Below are 25,030 nucleotides of genomic sequence, written 5' to 3'. Positions count from 1 at the left end.
TGTATTTCATTCATTGCCAATACCATTGCTTTTCAGCAGAGAAGTAAATGGCCTCCTCCTCCTCTTCATTTCGATAAAGAGCAGGGCAACTTGACACTGAGAGGATATCTGGATCAGGGGAAGGCAAGGAGTGCTGTGTGTGCTGGGGGTGGTGGGGATGCCGGGGGTGTGCCGGGTGAGCATGTGCAGGAAGCTGAGCTCGCTGAGACTGTGGCGAGGACTGAACGATGCTGCGGCGGGAGCGACACAAGCTGCTGCTTCTGGCCAGTGATCCGGCAGGTTTAGCCATGGTCCCTGAAAGCCAAGCGGAAATAAATGAAAACATTCATAAAATCCAATGCTCCTTTCATGCACACTACAGAGACACACCAAAGAGAACTGATGTGATTAATCTACCTTTGTCACCATTGAATCTACCTTTGTTGAAGTAACTGTACAATTATTACCATCCTCTATCACCTATAAAGCTGCTTCTCAGGAAAGTTAAGAAGTAAAAAAAAAATGTAACAAAAATAAAAACAAGTCTAAAAAATAAACAGAGTAAACATATAAACACATGAGGTTTTAAATACAAAATCTGACATTACTAACCATAAAGGCTTAAACATTTACCCAAGATAACAAATTCTAATATTTAAAAATCCATAAAGCATATTTAAAAGGAATCTGTACTTTATTGCAAATATTTTAATGAATTTTAACATTGAAAGACGAGAAAACTATTCAGTAAAACAGGATGGATTTTTCAACAAGTATCTCTTGAGATAGCACAACTTGTTTGAACTTTGAGAAATTTTAAATCAAGGATCATTTAAATACTGTATATATAGTCTCACTATTTTTTAGGCAAAGGTCAGATAAAAACTTGTTTTTTGAACACTGACTATTGTGGAACTAACCAGAAGTCTTAGATTACCTTGTTTCTGCTCCCAGTCTCAGTCTAGACCCACGCAGACAGTAGACAAACTTCCCCTATGTGCTTAAATCTTCATTGAATGGGCACTTCATTTCTTTGCCTTAATGGAAACATAGCTCTCCTAAGAATACTGATCTCAAGCTGAAGCCGTTCATTCTTCATACCTCACATGCTGCAGCGTCAGAACAACAGATTGATGGCCTTCTCACTCCCCAATATTGTTGTAAACCCTCACTCCCTTTATAAAAACATGTTCCTTGACACTCACACTATTAAGCCACGTGAATCTCTCATCTCCACTTCACTAGTCACTTCCTGCTTAGTCTCTCTCTTACCAGTCCATCCAACCTCTCACCAGCTTGAGCCATCTCATCTGTAAGATGAACACCTTAACCAATCATGTTTTTCATCTCTTCTCACAAGACATTCACCTCTACTCTACTCCACCACCCACTCTCATGCCTTGGTCTTGCCATCATTCAGAATTGCTTCATTTTTGAAATAATAAGCTTAAGACATCAGATAATTTAGATTCTAACATTCCTACCTTTCTAGTTCACACATTCTGTTCCTTCCACTATCTGTCCCATTCTCTACCCTAAACTCAAGGACCTTATCTACTGTTTATCCCTTTTGCTGCCTTTATTTTCATCTTCTCCTCTTCTACTTCCCATTGGCACTTAAAAATAAAAGTTAAAAAAACAGGGGGCTTCCCTGGTGGTGCAGTGGTTAAGAATCCGCCTGCCAATGCAGGGGATATGGGTTCGAGCCCTGGTCCGGGAAGATCCCAAATGCTGCGGAGCAACTAAGCCCGTGCACCACAACTACTGAGGCTGCGTGCCGCAACTACTGAAGCCCGTACACCTAGAGCCTGTGCTCTGCAACAAGAGAAGCCACCGCAATGAGAAGCCCACGCACCGCAAGAAAGAGTAGCCCCCGCTCGCCGCAACTAGAGAAAGTCCGCGTGCAGCAACGAAGACCCAACACAGCCAAAAATAAAATAAATTTATTTTTAAAAAAAGTTGAAAAAACAAACCTGAGAAACAGATAAACAACAAAAGCAACAAGAAAACCTCCTCTACCCTCAGACTGTTTTCAGCTGACATCTCTCTTCCCTTTTATGTAAATGATCTATATTGCTTTCTACACTACTTTATCTTCACTCATTCATCAAAGAAATAGTAGAGTGCTTCCATACAATTTCCCTGCAACTATCATTAACAAAGTTATGATAAACTTCCTCATTGCTAAATTCAGTATCTCCATCCTTCCTTGACATTGGACCAGCACGTGACATTATTAGTTTATCCTTTCCTTGACCTCTCCAACCACATTCTCACCTCTTCCTTTACTGTCCCTTAATTGTCTCCGAAGTTCTGTTCTAGGCCTTGTTATTCTTGTTCCACTTATTCTTCTCAAGAAATTTCATCCACTCTCATTACTCCAATTACCCTTTGCAGTCTATAGAAGTCCAAATCTGTGACTCCAGCTTTTAATCTTTTTCATAAACTTTAGGACTTCACAATCAACTGCCTACTGGACATTTGGGTGTTCCACAGATACCCACACTGAATTCAACATTTTCCTCCCAAACCCACTCCTTCTTCTATGTTCCTTACACCTTGGTGTAAAAAAAACAAAAAAAAACAAAAAAAAAAACACCACCACTCACTTAGTTATCTGAATTGGAAACGCAGACATTCTTGACTCTTCTTCCTCCATCATAAACCACATCTAGTTAATCATAAAGTGTTTCCAGTTCTACCTCCTGGGTATCTCTCACATCTCTCCACTTCCCCCTCAACAAATCACTGCTGTATTATGCTGGACTACTGCACCAGAATAATAACTGATCTTTCTCCTCCAACTTATTCTCCATACTGCAACCTGCATGATCATTTTAAAATGGAAAAGGAATATGACATTTTATTGGTTAAAACCCTTAAGTTGCTCCCATTACTTCTAGGATTAGGATAAAGTCAAACTCCTTAACATGGCTTAGAATGCCCTATTTATCTAGCCTCTAATTTGGAACTAGTGTCCCTCTTCCCTGTTATAGGAATACTAGGAACAATATACCTCACTCAGCTCCCAGAAGTATCAGAGTATCTCCATACCTTCTTTCCTCATCTCATCTCTCCCTTGACCTCTCATTTCACTTAAAGAGCAGTTCCTCCAGGAAGTTTCCCAACCCCTCCAAATTTAAGGTCAGTGTTTGCCCTCTTGTGCTCACATGGCAACACCAAAGTGTATTTCCCTATGACATAACTTAGTGCACTGCTCTTGTCTGTCCTCCATTAGACTGCATGCTTCATGAAGGAAATAATTGTGTACCATGTTCAACACTGAATCACAACTAGCACAATGCCAGACAAAAAGTAGATATACAGGGACTTCCCTGGTGGCGCAGTGGTTAAGAATCCACCTGCCAATGCAGGGGATACAGGTTCGAGCCCTGGCCCAGGAAGATCCCACAAGCTGCGGAACAACTAAGCCCGTGCGCCACAACTACTGAGCCTGCGCTCTAGAGCCCGCAAGCCACAACTACTGAAGCCTGCGCACCTAGAGCCTGTGCTCCGCAATAAGAGAAGCCACTGCAATGAGAAGCCTATGTACCGCAACAAAGAATAGCCCCCGCTCACCACAACTAGAGAAATCCCACACGCAGCAACTAAGACCCAACGCAGCCAAAAATAAAATACATAAATTTATTTTTTAAAAAAAGTAGATGTACAGTAAGTATTTACTGAGTGAATTAACAAACAATTCAAACAGAAAGAGCCACTGAAATAACTTGACGGACTGGGAAAAAAAAAAGAAAATGGGTAAAATTAAAGGGAATATTTTCAGAATATTTGACTACCTCCATAAATACCATACAAGGCTTTTTCTAAACACAAATTATATAATATGAAACTATTTATAATTTAGTAGACAAACATTAGAATTTTCCCTTACTTATTTATAATGATTCATAGATTACAGAACTGGAGGAAACCCTGGAAATCTTTAGTCCAATGTTCTCACTTTGTCAAAGAAGAAACAATATCCTACAAATACTAAAAGAATGTGTCCAGACTGACACAGATGATTAAGTTCTACAACTCTTAGCATATAATGCAGCCATTCTCATCAGTCACTGGTTACTTGGTATACACAGTAAAACATAGCCACATTCAGCCATGACTAGGTGTGATGCGAAGGGCTGAGAAGAATCAGGATTCGCTGCTTGGAAAAATTTTTTTTGTATTACTCACAAAGATGGAAAGATACCGCATGAAGAAGGTTTAAAAACAAAGCAAATAGTTTATATGAGGAAAATCTAAGTAATCCAATAAAGAATATAACATAAAGATGAGACTCATAAATGGGTCACATCTAGAAAATGTTTACAACTCTACAATCCTTTCAAAAAATTTTCTTCTTACATATTGCCAACACCATAAAACTCATGTAGGATTAAAAAGCAGTTCACTTTGACCTTGTAACAAGCTCTCCTATACAAAAGGTGAACATGTTTAATAGTATCTCCAGGCTATTATTAATTCCCAATGAAAGCCGACAGCCATCCCTACCTGTGATTTATAAGAGTAGCTAAATGAAACACTGAAGTTCACTGTACAGAAATTTATTTGAGGTGATTTTTCATTCTAATATCAATAATTATATACAGAAGCATAACAATTTAATAAGACACTATTTTGCAAACTGTATTTTCTTATGGCAAAGAAGATAAAATTTGGTTTTAAATAAGGGGGTCCCCCCCACCACCAACAACCAAAAATAATAAGTAATATAGGGACTTCTGGTTCCAGCAATATGGCAGTCAAAGATAACCTGACCACCATTTCCAACCCCCAACCACACACTTTAAATAGCCTCAAGTGCTTCAATATGCTGAATAAAATATAACAGTTTTAAATGCATAGTTGAGTTTGCAAGGAAGAAGAGAAAATTCTCGGGTGCCAAAACACAAAGACTAAAAGTCAGAGCTAGTAGGCCTGTGAGTGATGTTGGAACTGCTGTGGGAGGTTCTCGGTCTCAGTAATTTAAGGGTTTGCGCTTTAATTTGGGGATATAAATGACATCTTAAGCCCACAGAAGGTGAGGAATAGGAATTGTGAGTGTTCTGGATAAAAGCCTGGGCCTAGATGGCTGCACTCCTCAGTGGGAGGGTGTACTGAAAAGAAATCTGACCAATGAACAAGGGAACTTCCTTCAATGAATGTTCTCTGGATACTGGAATTTAAAAAGGTTCTTATGAAAAACTCAATATGCTGGGTGTTCAATACTCAAACTCAATACAAACTAACTCATATTACCCTGGAGTTCAAGTTTATACTACCAGAAGGGTCTGTGAAACCCAAATCCGAAAGGTTAACAAAAAAAAAAAAAAAAAAAGATGGTCCTGAGTAGGTGAAGCCCTTGAAACTACTGCCAGAAGCAAGAGAAATCATATTGAGGAGCGCTCCTACTCCTCACAAAGTGTTTCCCTGGAGGGAAGAAAAAAAAGAAGTTCCTTTAAGATAGTTCAGTAAAACACTATAAAACAGGAGAAGGCAATCTGCTCTGCAAACTCAAGAAACAGCTGCAATAATCAATCAAGAACATCAAATAATACAATTATCAAATAAAACTAAAATATAAGATGTTTAAGGGCATTAAATTATAAAATAAAATGAAAAAAGGACAAGGCATTAAAAAACAAGTAGATTTTATGAAGAATCAAGGAGAACTAATAGAAATGAAAACAGTCACTGAAATTAAAAATTCAAAGAATGGGTTAAACGAAATTGGAGCTGAAGAAAGAGTAAGTAATCTCAAAGATGGATCTAAGGAAATTTTTCTGAATGCAGCACAATTAGATAAAAAGAAAGGTTAAGAGATGTGGAAGATAAAATAAAATCAAACATATAATTATAGGCTAATATTAGTCTTATATTTCTATACAACTAATATTCCAGTAGGAGTGAAGAGAGAAAAGAAAAACAATATTAAAAGAGAAAACAACTAATAATTTTTCTGTAATTGAAAAAAGATAATAATCTTCAGATTCAAGAGCACACCAAGTATCAGGGAAAAAATTGTACACCTAATTATATTATAGTAAAAACGTGTAACAAAAGAAAATGATAACATTTTCTAAGTGATGAGAGAAACGAGAAATTACCTAAAAGGAAACTGGAACAATCTGCCTTACTAAAACTTCTCAACAGTAAAAATAAGAGGCTGAAAATAACAACAAATGTTTTCAAAATACTATGGGAAAAGTAATTGTTCATCTAGAATCTGATATCCAGTTAAACTATTATTCTCAAGTGAGAGTGAAAATAAAGACATTTTCAGGCAAAGACAGAGAATTTACCACTCCCAGTTGCTAACTGAAAGAATTTTTACCAAAGAACATATTCTCAAGGAAGCAAAAAGAAAGGAAAGAGTAAAAAACAAAATACAATGATGAAGAGATAAACACATAAGTCTTTCTGAACAACGACTGAATAAAACAATAAAAAATGACTTTTGCAGGGTATTCAAAACAAAATACTAGACAACATTAATATATAAGATGCGGAGGGTAGTGTCTAAAATTAAAGCATCTGAAGATCCTTTAGGAGAATGACAGAGAAGCTGAAAAGAGGTATAGAAAAGAGAAACCACAAAATAATATGCCAGAGAGAAATCCAAACGGATCAGCAAGCAGATTAAATGTAATTGGATTAAATTGGACTTCGCTGGCAACAGAGATCCTCAAATAGAAAGCAAAATAGTAAGTTATTGCTATTTCTTATACAGACATATCTAGAGCCTGATGATAGAAAAAAATTTTAAGTAAAGAAAAAGTTACGCTGGCAAATATTAATCAAAAGAAAGCTCCTATAGCTATTTTAATATCAGATAATACAAACTTAAAGGCAGAAAGTACAGTTAGCTGTAAAGCAGTCTCCGCATAATCATAGAAGAATAGTTAATCTTTTAAAAAGATACATCTGGACTTATATTCACCAAATAACTTGGCTTAAACTATATAAAATAGAAATGAGCAGAATTACAAGAAGAAATTGATAAATGTGAGAGATCTGAACAAACTTCTTTCTGCAAATGACAGAAAAGTAGACCAAAATGTATATAGAGATTTTTCATAACTAATACATGATTTAACCAACAATATAGTATCCTATAACTAACAATTAAGAAAATGTACTTTTCAGATATGTGTGGAAATTTTTAAATATTCGATCAAATAAATACTAGGTCATGAAGCAAGTCTCAGAAGATACCAAAGAATAAATGTTATATAGATGCTATTCTCTAAGCATAATACAACTAGAAATGATAAGTAAAGATATTCTTTAAAAACTAATGACCAAATAAACAACAAAACAAACATACTACATTTGGAAACTTAAACATATACTTCGAGATAATTCATATTTCAAGGAAGAGACATATTAAAAGTTGGAAACATTTTAAAACTAGATGATAATCAAACTATACATATCCAAACTTTAGGTAGATTCAGTTAAAGTCGTTCTTAGAGGGAAATTCACAGCCATAAAAATCATACATTAAGGAAACAGGAGGACTGAAAATTCATGAGCTAGCTGTCTAAATATTAAAAACAAATAAATGAAGCAAATTCCAATAAAGGAAATAAAAGATAAGAGCAGAACTAAATGGAGAATATCAACAAAACCAACAGTTAGCTCTCTGAAGAATGACAGAGTGAAATATAATAGACAAATCATACCAGATTAATCAAGGAGGAGAAATGAAAAGAAAATTTAAAGATGTGAGATTTTTAAAATCATATAAAATACTATGGACAACTTTAAGCCACAAATTTTGTAACTCAGATAAAACAAGCAATATTTTAGAAATATATAATTTAACAAATCTAGACTTACGACCATTATAAGAAACTGAATCAATAATTTAAATCTGTCTCCTTCTCTTCTGCCAACATACACACACACCAAACTCAAACTGCCTATAGGCAATTTCTTCAAAATCTTCATAGAATCATCTGTATCTTATATTTCAGAATACAGAATAAAATTCAAAACATTTATTGAGGATTATTATGGGCCAGGGTATGTTCTAATTGTTTTACAAATATTATTTAGTTTAAATTACAAAATAATCTCATAGGGTAGGTTACATTTTACAGACAAGGAAGCTTAGAGTCAGAGAGAGTACCTCCCACAAAGTTACACAAATAAAAAATAATGTCTTGGGCTTCTCTGGTGGCGCAGTGGTTGAGAGTCCACCTGCCGATGCAGGGGACACGGGTTCGTGCCCTGGTCCAGGAAGATCCCACATGCCGCGGAGCGGCTGGGCCCGTGAGCCATGGCCACTGAGCCTGCGCCTGTGCTCCGCAACGGGAGAGGCCACAACAGTGAGAGGCCCGCGTACCGCAAAAAAAAAAATAATAATAATGTTTTGCGGGACATTCAAAACAAAACAAAATACTAGAGAACATTACATACATATAAGTTAAATGGAGGAGTAAGGATTCAAACTCTAGCAATCTTGTTCTAGAGACCAAATTCTTAACTACTACTATAAGAGTAAAAAAAAAAAAATGAAATGAAAGAAAAAGGGGGTATTCTTTGCCTTATTTTATGATGCTAATATAACCTTGATACCAAAATCAGAGTGTCGAGAAGGAAAATTATTGACTAATCTATGATTAAAAACGTAAAAACCCTAAATAAAATAATATAGCAAACCAAATCTAATTATTATCAAAACAGAACATTGTGACTAAAACAGTTTCACTGACATTTAAAGGAATTTATTTAAACAGATTAAAATTCAACGGAATAAAGAAAAATAAAACAAGCAATTACCTCAAATTATGCAGAAAAATAATTTGGTAAAATTTAACATCCATTGATTTAAAAGAAAAATCATTCTTAGCAAAATAGAAATAGAGATTAATTTCCTTAATTTAAAAATAATCCATCAGGGACTTCCCTGGCGGCCCAGCGGTTAAGACTCCATGCTCCCAATGCAGGGGGGCGTGGATTCAATGCCTGGTCAGAGAACTAAGATCCTACGTGTCTCGTGGCTCGGCCAAAATAAAAATGTAACCCATCGAACACAGAGCAAAAAACAAAACAAATAAACAAAAAAACACACTTCATGATGAAATAAGCATTCTCTTTAAAGTTAGAAATGGAGATCACTATTTGTCTGCAATCACTTTCGCACTTTTATTCAACATTTTACTGGAGGTCTTAGACTGCCTTGGGAAAAAAGCACAAGGAATGGAAAGGGGGGGGGAATGTCATTATTATTGTCCACAAAGCAAAATCCAAAACACTCTTATAGAAAAATTCAATGTTTCTATATACAAAATCAGCATACCAAAATCAACAGCTTTTCCCTACATATCAGCAACAAGCAATTTGAAGTATAACTTTTTAAAGAAAGGTAACACATGTAACTATAAAAAAAAAACAAGCTAAAAATTAATCTTTAAATTCAAAGAAATTCCAATAAAAGCCCCATGGAAGTTTTCATGGCGTTTCGTAAGCTGATCCTAAAATTCATAAGAATAACTTGCCAAGAGTAGCAATTCTGAATTTAATAGAGGAAGATTAAACCCATCAAATATTAATACTTACTATAAAGCTACATATAGCAACTAAAGCAAAATGGGATCAATGGAACAAAAATAAAGAGCCTGGAAGCATTTATGTATCTATGGAGAGAAGTTGTATTACAAACCAGCAAGGATAGAGCAGGAATGAGACTAGGACAACTGTTTATCCATACATCAAGAGATATCTTTAGATTCCACTCACAATAGGAACAAAAATAACTTCCAGGTAGATGAAAAGACTAAAGGATTAAAGTGAAAGTTAAAAACTTTTAGTAGAGCAAACAACAATCTATCGCCTTATGAAAAAGACATAAAAACACAAACCAGATTTGTAAATTTGTCATTAAAAATGTTTTTTGAAAAAAAACCATTTGATTAAAAAAAGAAAATGAATAACATAGCACAGTAAAAAAGAAAAGCCAAGGCCTAGGAAAAGACATCTGCAACCCTCAAATAACCAGAAAATAATAATAATAATAAAAATTCTTCCAGGTAAGTAAGGAATCTCGGAGGGAGATTCCACAGCAGGAACAAGCAACTCAGAGAGGAAAAAATCTGAATGACAAACACCAATAAATATGAAATGGTAGTAGTAGTCTTTTTAGTCTTTAAAGACAACCTCAGTAGTCTTTAAAGAAATTACAATTTTAATAACACTAAGGTATCATATTACACGCATTCAAGTTACAAAACAAACCAGATCATTCCTAGTACGGTGAGGATACAGGCAGACAGGCATTCTTATAAACAGTGGGTATGTAAACAGATAGAACCACTTTGAAAGCAACTTGGCAACGACTAATAAGAGGTGCCTTCCCAATGACTTAGCAATCCATTTCTAGGTGTCCACCCAGAGAAACTCTCAAAGTTAGAAACAAGGAGATAGAGATAAGGATGCTCATTTTTGCAAGGGCAAAAAAGTAGAAAGAACCTATCTCAGTAGAAAAATGGATAAACTGTGGTTTATTATTACAAAAGATAAATAGATATACTGTGGTTGACTCATATTAAACAGTTTTAGTGAATTCATCTGTATATAAACATGGAAATTTTCTAAAACATACTTTTGACCAAAAAGAGTTGCAAAATGATACCCACAGTTTGATAACATTTATGTACATTTTTAAACAAACAACAATTGTATCTATTGTTTATAAATATAGCTGCATGTAATACAAGTAAAACAGGCTTTAGAAGATATACAACTTTAGTAGGAAGGGGAGGAGATGTGTTTTCTTTTTCAGAGAAAAAGAAAGATGAATAAAGCAAAATGTTAAAATCTGTTTATCTTTGTAGTAAATGAGCAATTTATTTTCAGTATTTTTAAGCATATCTGAAGAGCTTTATAAGAAATTTTAAATAAATTGCTACCACAATCCCACTATGAATATTTAGTAGATACTATAAAGGTACTGGGAAAACCCATACAGAGCTAACCTTTGATAATATTTTCTCTTTTTTATTTACACATAATTAAACACAGACAATATTATTCTGTATATGGTTTTATAATCTTTTACTTCGCTCTTAACATACCACAGGCAGGCTTCCTTGTCATTCCTTCACTCTTAGACAATTTACACATATCCATGGTGCAGATTTAAAACTGCTTAAAAGAGTATATAATGAAGAGCCTTCATCCTACCCTAGACCCTAGTACTACTGCCAAGAGTTTATTTGTCAGGTCCAGAAATTACGCTTTTATAACTAAACAGAGTGGAGTATTACTTTTGTGCCACTGGGTGGAGACAGAGCTCTCAAAGTGTAATCTTTGGCAAAAGTTATTTTTCAGAGATAATAAACTTCAGCATTTCTAAAGCATCATACTGAATTTTAAAAAGTTCAAATTTCTCTGTGTATCACAATCACTAAAAAATTATTCACATTTAGTTATAAGTGTTTTAATGCACATGTGGATATCTTGCCCCATCAAAAAGTACTTAAAAAAAAGTAAAGAAAAAACTAGTTAATTTTAGGGAATACATATATACACACTTCTGATATCGAATAATTATGGTTTCTAAGGAGGAACTGCAACTTTAAAAAGCTATCATTTTCAAACAAAATCATACACTTATGAATCAGTGCTGCATATATGGTAAGCTTAAGGGCACATAATTCAAATAAACACAAGTTGACAGTATCCAAACAGCAGAGCTAGCCCATATCTAGATAAAACTTTGCAACCATCACTATCTTGCAGCATGGGGCAAGTGAAATGATTGAGGTCACATACTTCCCAGTATTCACTGCATTTACAATCTGTCCTCTCCCCCTTCCTCTTGTAAGAGTTTAGTGTCTCCCCAATCTGCTTGCATTATGTCTGCCGTTAAACCAGATAATTAAAATCACAGAAATGAACACAAGCACACAGTCACTGATCAATTATTTGCAAACTTAGGGCTTTATTTCATAAAATTGTTTTAACATTAGAACCCTTTCTAAATCATAACTTTAGGAAAGTTGTAACAATTGGACAGAAAATTTCAAACTGCAAAATGCTCATATATCATGATTTGTGTCTCAAAGACTCAAATTTCTGTGTGAGTTTTCAACTGATTAAAGATTAAATTTTGCTCTCTATTCTTTGGAATCTTGTTCTAGCTATACTGTTTCAAAAAGGTTACAAAGATTGGGAAAATGAATCAGGCAAGCAGTAATAAGGATAAACAGTTTTTCAAATGATTTCTAATACAAGAAATACACCACTTTAAATTTACACTCTCTATAACTTTGCAAAAATTCCAAATATTTATTAATAAATTCTACAATTTATTAATAAAATCTAAAATAGTAAAATTTCACCTTCCTACCAAAATGTATTCTTTACACTGTAAACATCTTCAAAGAATACTGCATAACAAGCAATTATAATGAAAACTGTACATGTTAAAACCAACTTTGGGGGCTTCCCTGGTGGCACAGTGGTTGAGAGTCCGCCTGCCGATGCAGGGGACACGGGTTCGTGCCCCGGTCCAGGAAGATCCCACATGCCGCGGAGCGGCTGGGCCCGTGAGCCATGGCCGCTGAGCCTGCGGGTCCGGAGCCTGTGCTCCGGGAGCACAGTGGGAGAGGCTACAACGGTGAGAGGCCCGGGTACCGCAAAAAAAAAAACAACAACAACAACAACAAAAAAAAAAACCACCTTTGGGAGAAGCTCCACTTTTTAGCAACAAAAAAATGTATGTTTTCTAAATATAAACGCAATTTAATTTTGTGTAAAGGTGAGTGGATTTAATGCTTTATGAGTTAAATACAGCTGGATAATACTCCTTCAATAAAAGGATAGAACTGGAGAAGCAAAACAAAATACTATGAAACATGCCTACTGGGAAGGCAACTCAATTTAAAATAAATCGACTGGCTCAAAGTCACACAGTTGGTTAGTTAGTGGCAGAGCTAGGATTGCAACTCAGGTTTCCAAGGTCTTCCTCTAATTTTTAATTTCTACTATAGATTAAGCTGCCATATGAAAGGATGTTTTCCCTCAAAGCTCAGCACTTCATTCATACAGTGACTTAGCATGTATGTGTTATTATATATGTGTACATATATATATGTGTGTAACACACATAGCTCATATAGTATGTCAAACAGTAAACACAATGATCAAGAAAAAAGAGAAAATGAAGAATTAACACAAATTTTATCATAGATTTCAAAGCAAATGATTCATAAAAGGCATGGCAGAAAGTTACCTTTAAAACTGTACCAACTCTCTTTTTTGAACTCACCACTTACCGGGAAACTGTGACACTATTGGGGGTGTATCTTCATCTAAATCATCAACTCCTCCAGCAATGGGATAGGGTGGAATGGAGACTCTGGGCATCACCACCCAGCTGTGATCAGAATAAAGGGAAGAGGTGAGGCTGGGGAGTCCCGAGTTATGGGCTATCTGAAAGCCACAGATCTTCTCTATCTGTTGCCAGCGAAAAAGTCGTTCTCGTAAACAAGTTGTCAACTCAGAGAGAGCTTTCCTGGAAAAGCCAATATAGGAATTACTTGTTGCATCAAAGAGTCTTTAATACAGCACTGAAAAAAGTCAACTACATGAACAGACCAAGGCAATTAACCAATTTCAAGAAGAAATTACCCCTTTTCAGAATTAGTATAAATGATATAATAGTACATAATTAAATGACAAGTTAAAACATAAATTGCCTATAAATTACACATTTCAACACAATAAAAATAGACAGATATTGACAGTAACATTCTTACTTTGCTTCCAGAATTTTGTGGTCTACCTCATCTAGGGAGGAGCTATGTGCAACATGCAGAGTCCCAAAGACTGTGCTTCTCTTCTTTTTAATTTTCTCTGCCTAGAAACCCAAAGAGAGAAAAATAAGGCTAGGTTTGGGATAAAATACACATATACGAATAAGGTTTATTTTATTTTGAATATATTATTATAAAATCAATGGGGAGTTATTAGCCAAGATATAGCCCTATTTTCCAAAAAAGAAAACAAATGAGGGAGAAAGCATGCTTTCCTAAGCCAAACTTTGTTCTGGAGAATTTTTTCCCTTATTTCTATGGATCAGAAAGACCTGAATCTTCTATTTAAAACTAGGAGAATAACATAAACTATACCCTACTGCAATGGAGGTGTTAGTGAGTGCACCGAGTGTTTTGTTGTTGTTGTTTCACTAGAAATCAGATTAAGACTCAGTAGTTTCACACAATTATTAAGAGTCAGACATTAATTTCTAGTAACTACTAACCTGAATCAGATATGAGGCAGCAACCTAGAGGAGAAAAGCTCCGTATAAAACATTTATGATAATGATAGTAGGGATGATTTTTAAATGATACTAAGGTCATTCTGAAAGGTATGTACTTCTCTTAAATAAATTAAACTTTTATGAGAGTCAATCTATGCAATAAGTTCCAATTCATAAAAATAATCTGCAATACTAAAAATTTTATTCAGATCTTTGTATACCAACTGGTTAATCCCTTCAGAAGCGTAGTACATTTTGCAATATAATAGAGTACCTCATCCTTAGCAATAGCTAACTGCATTTCAGCATTCTGTCTTTTAATATTGTAGTACTGTACTTCTACTTCATGCGTCAGCTGAAGCCATTTTTGAAGTGCATCTGGAACAGACCAGCTGCTTCTGAGTTCAAATTCTTTTTCAGCCTTTTTTAGAGCCATTCGAACCTGGGAGGGAGGTAGGAAAGAAAAGGAGGAGTGGGAGAGAAGGAGAGAGAGGGAGGGAGGGAGGGAGGGAGAAAGAGGGGTAGAGGAAGGCGGTAGAGGTTAGAGAGAGAAAGAGAAATTTCTCTTTTTAAAAGATATTTAAACTAAGATTTTTTAGTACCAAAATTAAGAGAAAGGGCAATTTGAATTATGCTCTTTGTAAACATCTTTTTAAATCACAGTCTAAAACAATATTTCTAACATTAAAACTAAAGCTGAAGTTTTTAAGTACCTCTTAAACTCACTAAGCAAGTTTGTAAAGCCAGAGGGTGAAAGGGAGTTTGCATATATCTTAGGTTGCAATACTGCATTTTTATATTTTATAATAGCCAGACTCACTGACAGACAAAAACGCAGGGCATGTACAAACTGAAATGGATTACATTTTTTGTATTTCTTTGTTTATGGACAGGATATGAAGAAGTATCCAAAATAGGGTGAATACCTGTTCTACTACCCCTTCTAGTGTTCCCCAAAGACCTTGCTGTAGCTACCTAACTATACACTCATTTTTTTAAAGTAATTATACCATTTTTAAAAAGTTTTACAGACATCTTTATGGCTACTTATTTCTCATTGTTATGAGCATATCTGCCTATTATAGTCTGTTTTATCACCTCTATTTAATTTTTTCCTGCTTCTCACATACCAAAAAGTTGATAAATTAGCATATGCAGACCAAGTGTAAATTTCGAGAAAACAGATTCTGAGTGAGAGTCTTCTTGATTTTTCCATGGGAAACTATGAATAGCTTCAGTGTCAGAATGTGGAAGTTTTTCTTCTAGCCTCCCTTTAGGGGAGCCAGACAATAAACAGAAAACTAAAATGCTTAGTGTATGAGGTGGTATTACATGCTAAGGAAAAAACTCTTAAGGAAAGTCTCACTAAGAAAATGACACAGAATTAAGAGACAATCCATTGTAGGAATGATTCACTTAAAAACTAGCAAGAGCTCAAGCTAAGGATGTATAAAGATACATGATGGGGCTTCCCTGGTGGCGCAGTGGTTGAGAATCTGCCTGCTAATGCAGGGGACACGGGTTCGAGCCCTGGTCTGGGAGGATCCCACATGCCGCAGAGCAACTAGGCCCATGAGCCACAACTACTGAGCCTGCGTGTCTGGAGCCTGTGCTCCGCAATAAGAGAGACCGTGATGTGAGAGGCCCACGCACCGCAATGAAGAGTGGCCCCCGCTTGCCAAAACTAGAGAAAGCCCTCGCACAGAAACGAAGGCGCAACACAGCCAAAATAAATTAATTAATAAACTCCTACCCCCAACATCTTCTTAAAAATAAAAAGATACATGATGGAATTTATGAAATTACATACACACACTCAAGACCTTCAGACAAAGTGACAAATGAACCATGGGGCATCCTGCTTCTGGAGCACCATAACCACAAATTAATTTTCCCCACAGTTAAGTAAAGTAACTAAAACTTCATTCCTAAACTAATGTGCAGAAGAACGTTGGATCTGATCAAACCCAATTTATTTAAATAAATCTTATCATGTGCCAGAATAAACTAAATTAGAGTACTAGACACAAATTTCTGATAAAGAGAACAGCTGCCAGATACTACAGGAAAAAAATGTAGAAAGGTATTTTTTAAAACTCTAAAACTTCTAAAAAGTTTTCTAAAAACTTTAAAACTCTAAAACCGTCAGACAGGAAGTAAACAATTCAAAATATTAACAGGAAGGGTAAAACAGGACTTACTCACTTGAGACAAATCGTAAGCAACACTTGCCTGACGCGACTCCCTGTGCAATGTGCTTGGGACAATACTGCACTTAATAAGACAGTTGGCAGAGCTGTGTGGCGTCCCTGCTAATCTCTCAAGAGAGAATTTGAACTCAGGTCCTGTGACATAGAGTTGTATATAACACTACAAAGTGTAGGTCACAGGCCCTTCTTCTCACAAGATTTTTTTTTTTTTTTTTTTTTTTGCAGTACGCGGGCCTCTCACTGTTGTGGCCTCTCCCGTTGCGGAGCACAGGCTCCGGACGCTCAGGCCCAGCGGCCACGGCTCACGGGGCCAGCCACTCCGCGGCACGTGGGATCTTCCAGGACCGGGGCACGAACCCATGTCCCCTGCATCAGCAGGCGGACTCTCAACCACTGCGCCACCAGGGAAGCTCTCACAAGATTTTAAAGCTAAAATTTCTATACAGTTTTCATTGACAAAGATGTATACAGAGAATCTGAACAAATTCACTCGTGTTTTTCTCTTTAACCATAAAGATTTTCCTTAATGTTATATCCATAAATTTGTTTCCCCAAAACAAGCGCAATAAACACATTTAACACAGAATTGATATAGTTCTAGTATAAACTGAGGCTGACCAATGTTTTGATTGACTGTCAAATAATGTCTCAAAATTTTGGAAATTCTGAACTTCCAATAACAGCAACTATTTTCTCTGCCATTATTCTTAAGTTTATCACTTGATCTGAATTCCAACCCTCAGTCTAAATTAACATTGTTATTTACAGGGAAATAGATGTAGTGAAAATTGAGTAGTTAATAGGTTTTACAAATGACGAATTATTAAGTTGTTTAAAAATACAATAATTATTTATATAATTTTTGTGTCTTAGGAATAAAACAGCAACAAGTAAAAACATGACATCACAGAAGAAAGTCTAAATATCTGAAAACCTGGTTTCTGGACCAACTTTATGATTTATTACCTCTGTTTCCTTCAGCAAGTTCTTTACTTTCGGAGACTTACTGTTGCATGTACAACAGAGGTACTATGACTTGCCTTAACTTTAGGCTTCTTGAGACTTTAAGAACAAAATAATTTATGTGAAAAGTATTTAAGCCACACAAAATATAAAGCAGTACTATTATTCACCCAAAAGCTTTTGTTTAACAGAAAATAACATTATACAAAATATGTACCAGATCTTCCTGCCTTCTAACTTTGAGAAGTTGATTACCCACTCGACAAGATACAATAATACTTCAAACTATGTGGAACTGTGGATTATGTGACATATGTAAATTAATTTCCCAGTTAAGCTTACTTTTATAAACAAAGCTTTTAATAGCAGTATGGGAAAACATGGACTTTGGAATAAAACACACATAATCTTGCCTTTGCCACATAATAGCTGTGTGACCTAAGGCAAGTTATTTAACCTGTACACATCTCATCTGTAAATGAGAATAATGTCTGTGTATAGTGAGGATTAAAATTTTGCAATGATGTGCACAGCATAAAGTTCTGGCACAGAGTAAGCACTCATAAAATTGTGTTTCTTATTACTGTAATCATGTTGGACAGAGTTTTTTTAAATACCCAGTTCTCTCCTTTAAACCACCTCTTACTCAGGATCTCATTAGGATTATTACGTTTGTGCTGGGATGTAGTATCATAGTAATCTTAGGGTCTATTAAGGGATGCAAGGTCTCTATGTCCCAAACCCCAGACTAGAATATTTCTGATTTAGGGGTCCTTCTTTATATTGTGTCTTTTTCCCACACTGTGAGGCAGTTTCCTGTAAAATACTGCTACCAGTTTATGTCTCTATAGAAGAATCCCCACTATTGCTTTCTGATTTGTTCTTTCTCATCTGCAAAGTTCAGAAAAACAGCTAACAAGCTTTTTAGTTTATTTAGTACTGGGAACAACCAAGAGTTGAAGTCTGGGTGGGAACAGGCACAGAGTTCTCACAGGAGAAAAGGACATAGTATCTAATTCTTGGACACAGTATAATTTGGCTATGCCTTTTTTGGTAATTGGGTACGCCTTTTTTGGTAATTGGGTACGCCTTTTTTGTTAACTCCCTGGCTCTTTACTACATTCTACATAGACAAGATCTGTCAGGTAAATAGGACCAGACTGCAAAATAGGTCTAGGAGTCAACTTAAGAGAACAAACCCCTTACAGGGAAAAGACCCAAAAGACAGGTATCTGGGGTATGAGAGAAAGAACAGTTAACTGTTAACAAAAGAGATAGGTGCATTCAGTCAGACAGCTCCTACCAAAATGACAATCTTGAAGGAATTAGTAATGTACCCTGAACATTTCCTCATGAGTTGAAACTGAAACTCATCCATTACATAATTCTTACTTAGCACTTGATTAAGAAGACAACAGTGCATAAAGCAAAGTGGGAGGCAGAATACCTAGGTTCCTGGCCCTGCTTTACAACCGAGTCACTCTCTAAACTTGAACAAGTTTTCTCGTCCTCATTTTGTTCCTCAACTTCTTTATCAGTAAAGAAAGGGTAAGAGTCAGAAGAAGGAGATGAGACCATGGAAGCAGAGGCTGGAGTGACATGCTTTGAAGATGAAGGAAGGGGCCATGAGCCAAGAAATGTAGGCAGCCTCTAGAAGTTGGACAAGGCAAGGAAACAGATCCTCCCCTAGAGCCTCCAGAAGGAACGCAGCCCTGCAGACCTATTTTAGACTCTGACTTCAGTAACTCTAAGGTAATAAATGTGTGTTGTTTTAAGCCCCTAAGTTTGTGGTAATTTTTAACAGCAGAATTATAAAACTAATACATCTGCCTATAATTAAATTCTCCCAGGACCTCCCCACCTTTTCTGAAGGACTGTGCAATGCCTGAACTCCATCCTGAGTAAATGCATAGTAGAAGCAGATATTGAAAAGGACCCACCTTTTGAACAACTTCAGAATTTGTAGCAGATTATGTTCTAAAACCATTTAACAGGATTCAAATGGATGTTTAATAGAGATTCTTAACATTTGCAGAGAACTCTAACAGTAGATATACTTTACTAGGTTACAGTCAGAAACTGAAATATACTACAGTTGTTACATAAACATCTTAGATTCACTCAAGACAATTAACATGGCATGGGATAGGACTTCATGAATGAGTGAACATGAGGGTAACTTTTTCTTTTAGTTGGTACTTTGTTTTTTGCTAATGAACTTTGACCAATGCTAACAATATAGACAGATGACTCTTTTATTAACTAAGGAAGAGTATATGATGGAACTAAATGTAGGAGATTGAATGAAACCCAAAAAACTCCTCAGGGTAGCAATACAAATATCCTCACAAATACTTTTTTAAAACATAAATACCTGTTCCAATTCCTGCTCTGCATACTGACGTCTACTCAATTCACATTCAGCTCCCTCCCTTAGCTCTCTCAGCCGACAAGCCTCTTCCTTTGCGTAATTGATTTCATCCATCATTTTGCGCTCTAGATTTTGCTTTTCTACAGCAACATTTCTGTTTTCTTCCTGTGCCTTTTCAAGCCTTACAGAACAATAAAAAGGAAAATTCCTCACAAAAGTTTCCAAAATTTCATTATCTTAATGAACAATAAATATGTATCAAGCAATAAGATACATGTTTCAATCAGAATTCACAGCATTTTCTATTAATCTTAAATTTGGACAACAAGAACATCAGGTAACCTACTATATAGCTATTTTGATTTATATTGAGCTAAAAATACAAGATATAGAAGGGAAACACTCTTCAGGAAGAAGCTTTTAAGAAATTCATAATTATTTAAATCATGTTAAAAATAAAATTTAACTTCACTTATAATTCTACCTATATTTGATTTATTTCCACTGGTCTTCTGCCCATTTATTCCCTAGTGCATACCTTTATAATAAATTTATAATTATGACAATATGATACTATTCCAAAAACATGAAATTAACTCCTGATGTATGTACCAACCTAAATATAAATGGTAAGCACATGCCCATATTACATATTCACAAACTGTATCTTCCCACTTTTATAGTCTTTTTTACCTACTCACCTCTCTTGTAAGTCCATGAGACTTTGCTCTGCGGTTTGTAAACTCTCTAAGTCTTTCATCATTTTTGCAACATGTTCTTTTGATGTCCTATTCTGCGTGTAAGCAAACCAGCACCCGCCAACACCAATTACTATAGAAACTGTGAGGATAAAATCCTTCATCCAGTTATGAGGAGGGCCTACGAAGACAATTACAGATGGTTAAGTTAATCTTTGAGTATCATAGAATCTCAGTACACAGAGCCACTTATTTTAAAAAATAGTAGGTATCTAAAAACAAAACAAAATATGAAGATGTCCCTCCCATATACAAGTTCTCCTCAAATAATCAATGTGCTTATTATAACTACCTGATATACTAGACCTACAGGAGGGCAGTGATAAACCCACATGGATGCACCATGCCCCCTGCTGCTACAGGAGCTAGTGACAGAATTCCTGGGGAGCTCTGAAGAAGCAACAGTATCTCCAATCACATAGAGAGGATGGTCCTCTGTGGGGTGAAAGGAGTCATGAAGAGTAACACCATTACCAGCTCCCCTCCTTCAGACAAGTTAGGCAGTGGTCATGCTTTGATACACAAACTGAAATCCTAATCATTCACCAAAAAGCAATTTCCCAAGCACACAGCCATGTAACGAGATTAATTAGTGATTCTCAACCAAGAGTGATATTCCCTCCAGCAGAAATCTGACAATTTTTGCTTGTCATAATTTGGAAGGTGGAAGTAAGGGTGTCTGTTATGGGTATCTAGTAGGTGGAGGCCAGGGATGTTCCCAAACATCCAATGATGCATAACACAGTCTCTTTTCCTGCCCCCAGTCTGGCGGTAACAAAGAATCATCTAGGAATTATCCAGCCCGGAATGTCAATAGTGGCAAGGTTGAGAAACCATGGGTTAAATGATCATAACTAGTAACGTTTTAGGTGGTTATCTGCCAGAGAGATCTGGGTTACTAGAGGGAAACATCGGGATCGCCTTCCCCTGTGGCACACCAAGCGTGACAGTAACCCCTGACATTTTTTCTAAAGTCAGGAGCCGGGAGCCAGGCCTACTGTCCTCAGTAATACAAACCACAGCAACCGCTAGGCAAATAATTTCCTAGTTGATCTGAGTGTGGAGGCTCAGTGGGGGAAGACATGATAACTAATACAATATAGTGTGTTATTTGTTGAAAAGAGATACAGTTTTTCAGTGAAAAACTGCCTAACTGCCCACACCTCCAGAAGTAAGGAGATATTCTGCATGTTTGATGAGATGAAGAGCTCTATAGAAATGAAAAGTTTTCATGCTTACAAGTCTAGCGTTCGTATACATTTACATTGTGTGATAAACAGCATGTGTTCTACGCCAGAGACTCTCAGTGTTTCATATTTCAAGAGTGCACGCCCTCACCTATAGTGAAAAGAGATTCACTATTCACTCTTTGGCAGAAGGCTAAAGTCTCAAAAGGATTTATTTTTATTCTGCCTCAGACTGAGAGGTTCAGCTCAGGCTCTAGTCCAAATATAAGCCTTGTTTAGGCTGAACTATAATCACCAGGAATAAACAGATGGACAAGTCTCAAACTGTACAGTAAGTACCACAAACTGGAAAAGATTTCAGTGAAAACTCCTTTAAAATGTATTTCTGTTCACTTGACACTGCTAATTTTTTATAAATCTAATGTGGGTGTTCCAACTGTAGGGCTCATTCACTCAAATAATAATTCTAAGACAAACACATTAAAAAGGTTACGCATCATTAACTTCTAAACTGGTTTGTTATTAAAACATTTGTTTTCAACATTCTTTGAGACTAGTTTGGTTTCTTTTCAAATGATAATACTGTTTGGCTTAGAGAGTGGTTTGTTCTTGGAGTAATAAAATATAAATATTCCTGACCAGTTTGTATATAGAGACAAATTCTATAGTCTAATTCCTATTTTCACCAATCATTCACATGAAAAAACTAGATCAAATCTCACAGAAGACAACCCCCAATAGATTCAGTTGAAAACTTAGGATAAGGAAAAGGTTAGAAAGGGTATCATCTTTATGGAATGCTTGGCATTTCAACAGTGTTCTATTTCATAGGGTTTGTAATTTCCACCAACTCTCACAAAGGAGAGTTCCAGCTGTTTCACCAGCTGCCCTTTTAGCCTGAGCCAAAAAAGAACCACCCGTAAAGTCATGGAATCCATCCAACCACTCCAGTAACCCTTTACTAGCAGGGGCACCCCCAACATGGTATTATAGAAACCTGCAAGTCTCTTAACTTCAAGAACTGAGGTAAAATTAACATTCGTTTCTTAATTTATAATTTGTGAAAGCCATTTTTCTTGGATTAATTTTGTTATCCCTTTTTAGCTTCTGAAAAATAAAATATAATTCCTCTAAAATGTGTACTCTTCAAACATTTTTCCCCCAAAGCTTTCTGAAATTTGAAATTAAATGAAGTAAACATATTAAACTTCCCTTCTGGGAAGAAAGTATTCCTCTCACGGTAAAGAAGAACAAGGTTCACTTTCCGTACAAATATGACAAAGCGATTTCTTAAATGTTCTTCTTTAGAACAATCAAATAACATTCTCCACCTTGTACTTCTGCCAGAATAGTCTGTTACTTTGTACAGTTTCAAGCAGGCCTCTAGGGCCTCTGTTTTTGATCTGTATCTTAAAAATCCTTTTCCTGGTAATTAATAAAGTCAGGTTAGGATTTATTACTTCTTGTTATCAAGATGGTTAGATTGCAACTTTTTTTTAAGGACTCTTCAGTGAATATCCAGCTATAGTAACATCAACATTAAAACTGCTGTAAAGAGCTTTAAATCTAGAAATTTAATTCTAAATCATCAACTAGCATATAGTTTTTACAACTTTCTACATCAGTAACCAGCTTTGAAAATTCCACACTCCGTATTTCAATGACAGAAAATCTCACCCTATAAATCTTTTAAGATAGTATTACATTTCTTTCATAGCTAACAGAGGATTCTTCTTGGCCTACCACATTTCTTACTTTTTCCTTCTTTAAACAACAATGGATGATCTGATTATTCTTTCACACCATATTTTGTGAGAGAGAATACTAACGCGTTAGAGGTCCGAACAACACCACATCCAGCGCCTTGAGCTGAAGTTTCTGTCTGTGACTCCGATCACTGATTTTCAACTGAGAGATCATAAATGAAGGTTCATGCACTGCTATCCTGTTCATTTAAAAAATACATATATATTAAAAATATTACTAGTATGTAAATTTAAATATTTCAGCAACATACTTAACACTTTACATATTAGTGATGATTACTTTAAGAGCTCATCCTGTGCAATTTAACACTTTGTTACATGTATCGAAAACCTTTTCAGTGAAAACTCAGCAGTGCAAACACTCCTGTATGTTAATAATTTAGTTGCTATATTGATGTTTTTGTTTTCTATGGTTACTTTATGCTATAACAATATGATTTGGAAATTTATCAAATTCAAAATATTTTATAAGCATTAATTACCTCTGGCATTTTACTATCATTTCGTAAACAACAAGAAAATTGTAAGTAATTTACTGAACATAGCAGACTTTCAAAAATCATCCTCAATTTAGATCATATTGCTTTTCTTTATAAATATCTTTTAAAACACCTATACCTTTACATTCTAATATTTAAACTATTTAAATGTTAAAGTCCACTGAAGTCATAAATGGAAAGTAAAAAGTCATCGCTGGCTGGGGGAGTAAACTGAGGGACTGATGCAGTAAGAAGTACTGAACCATTTCATTAGCAATGAAGAAAGTATGCAGGGTGCCGAAAGGCACAGGTGAAATAAGGAAATAAAATCACTCTGTTTTGGACTTCAAATCCAAGTATCCCAGTAGTTAAGATTTCTTATCAACCAACTATGATGCCAAGAAGAATCTTAGGTTACAAAGCGTAATAATAATAATAAAATTGTTAATAACAATGACGATTAAAACAAGCATGTACTACGCGCTGGGTACTGTGCCAAGGGTTTTTAGAATTCAAAGAACCTATAATATGTGTAAAATTGCCATTTTATAGATGAGGAAACTAAGGTACTGCGAGGCTGAGCAACTTGCCCAAGGTTACTAATTAGTAAGAAGTAAGGCAGGGATTCAAACCCAAATGTGTATGATCCCAATGACTGTACTCTGAACCACTATATTTTATTTAGGAAGATTTCAGGTTACAGAAATCCTGTGAGGTTTCTACAAAACTTTAGAGAGTAAAGAACTCTAACTTGCCCTATAGAAAATGCCTTCCCTCATCATCTCTGCAGGTAAACTTTTGTGTATGCTCCTGTTACATCTTCAGTACGACACTTACCAAAGTGCTTGAAGGCAAACTATGTCTCATCTCTTTATCCCCAAACCTAGCATGGTGCTTGGCAAAAGCAGATGCTTGATAAATGTTTATATAACAGATGAATGAATGCATGGATGGATGCATGAATGAACAGCAATACTATCGGTAGACTAAATTTAAAACAGACAATGAGATGTAGTAAAAAGGAAACTATAAAACAGAATTTTAT

The 25,030-nt window shown here is 35.7% G+C and overlaps 1 protein-coding gene across 1 annotated transcript in view; it reads right to left on the bottom strand.

Moving 5' to 3' along the window:
- STIM2 (stromal interaction molecule 2) overlaps positions 1 to 25,030 on the bottom strand; it is a 167,361-nt gene that overhangs the window by 6,101 nt on the left and 136,230 nt on the right. Inside the window, exons 5-11 of the mRNA XM_022566409.3 lie at positions 23,570 to 23,685; positions 20,497 to 20,674; positions 19,799 to 19,976; positions 14,526 to 14,693; positions 13,749 to 13,849; positions 13,266 to 13,504; positions 24 to 294 (exon numbers count right to left, since the gene is read on the bottom strand). Coding sequence (XP_022422117.1) covers positions 24 to 294; positions 13,266 to 13,504; positions 13,749 to 13,849; positions 14,526 to 14,693; positions 19,799 to 19,976; positions 20,497 to 20,674; positions 23,570 to 23,685 — 1,251 coding nt within the window. The remainder of the gene's footprint in view (positions 1 to 23; positions 295 to 13,265; positions 13,505 to 13,748; positions 13,850 to 14,525; positions 14,694 to 19,798; positions 19,977 to 20,496; positions 20,675 to 23,569; positions 23,686 to 25,030) is intronic.

This window comes from Delphinapterus leucas, chromosome 5 (assembly GCF_059928025.1).
Source record: "Delphinapterus leucas isolate spDelLeu-1000000601 "Yukka" chromosome 5, BTC_Dleu_Yukka2, whole genome shotgun sequence".
Classification (NCBI taxonomy): domain Eukaryota; kingdom Metazoa; phylum Chordata; class Mammalia; order Artiodactyla; family Monodontidae; genus Delphinapterus; species Delphinapterus leucas.
This window is presented reverse-complemented; position numbering and strand designations above follow the sequence as displayed.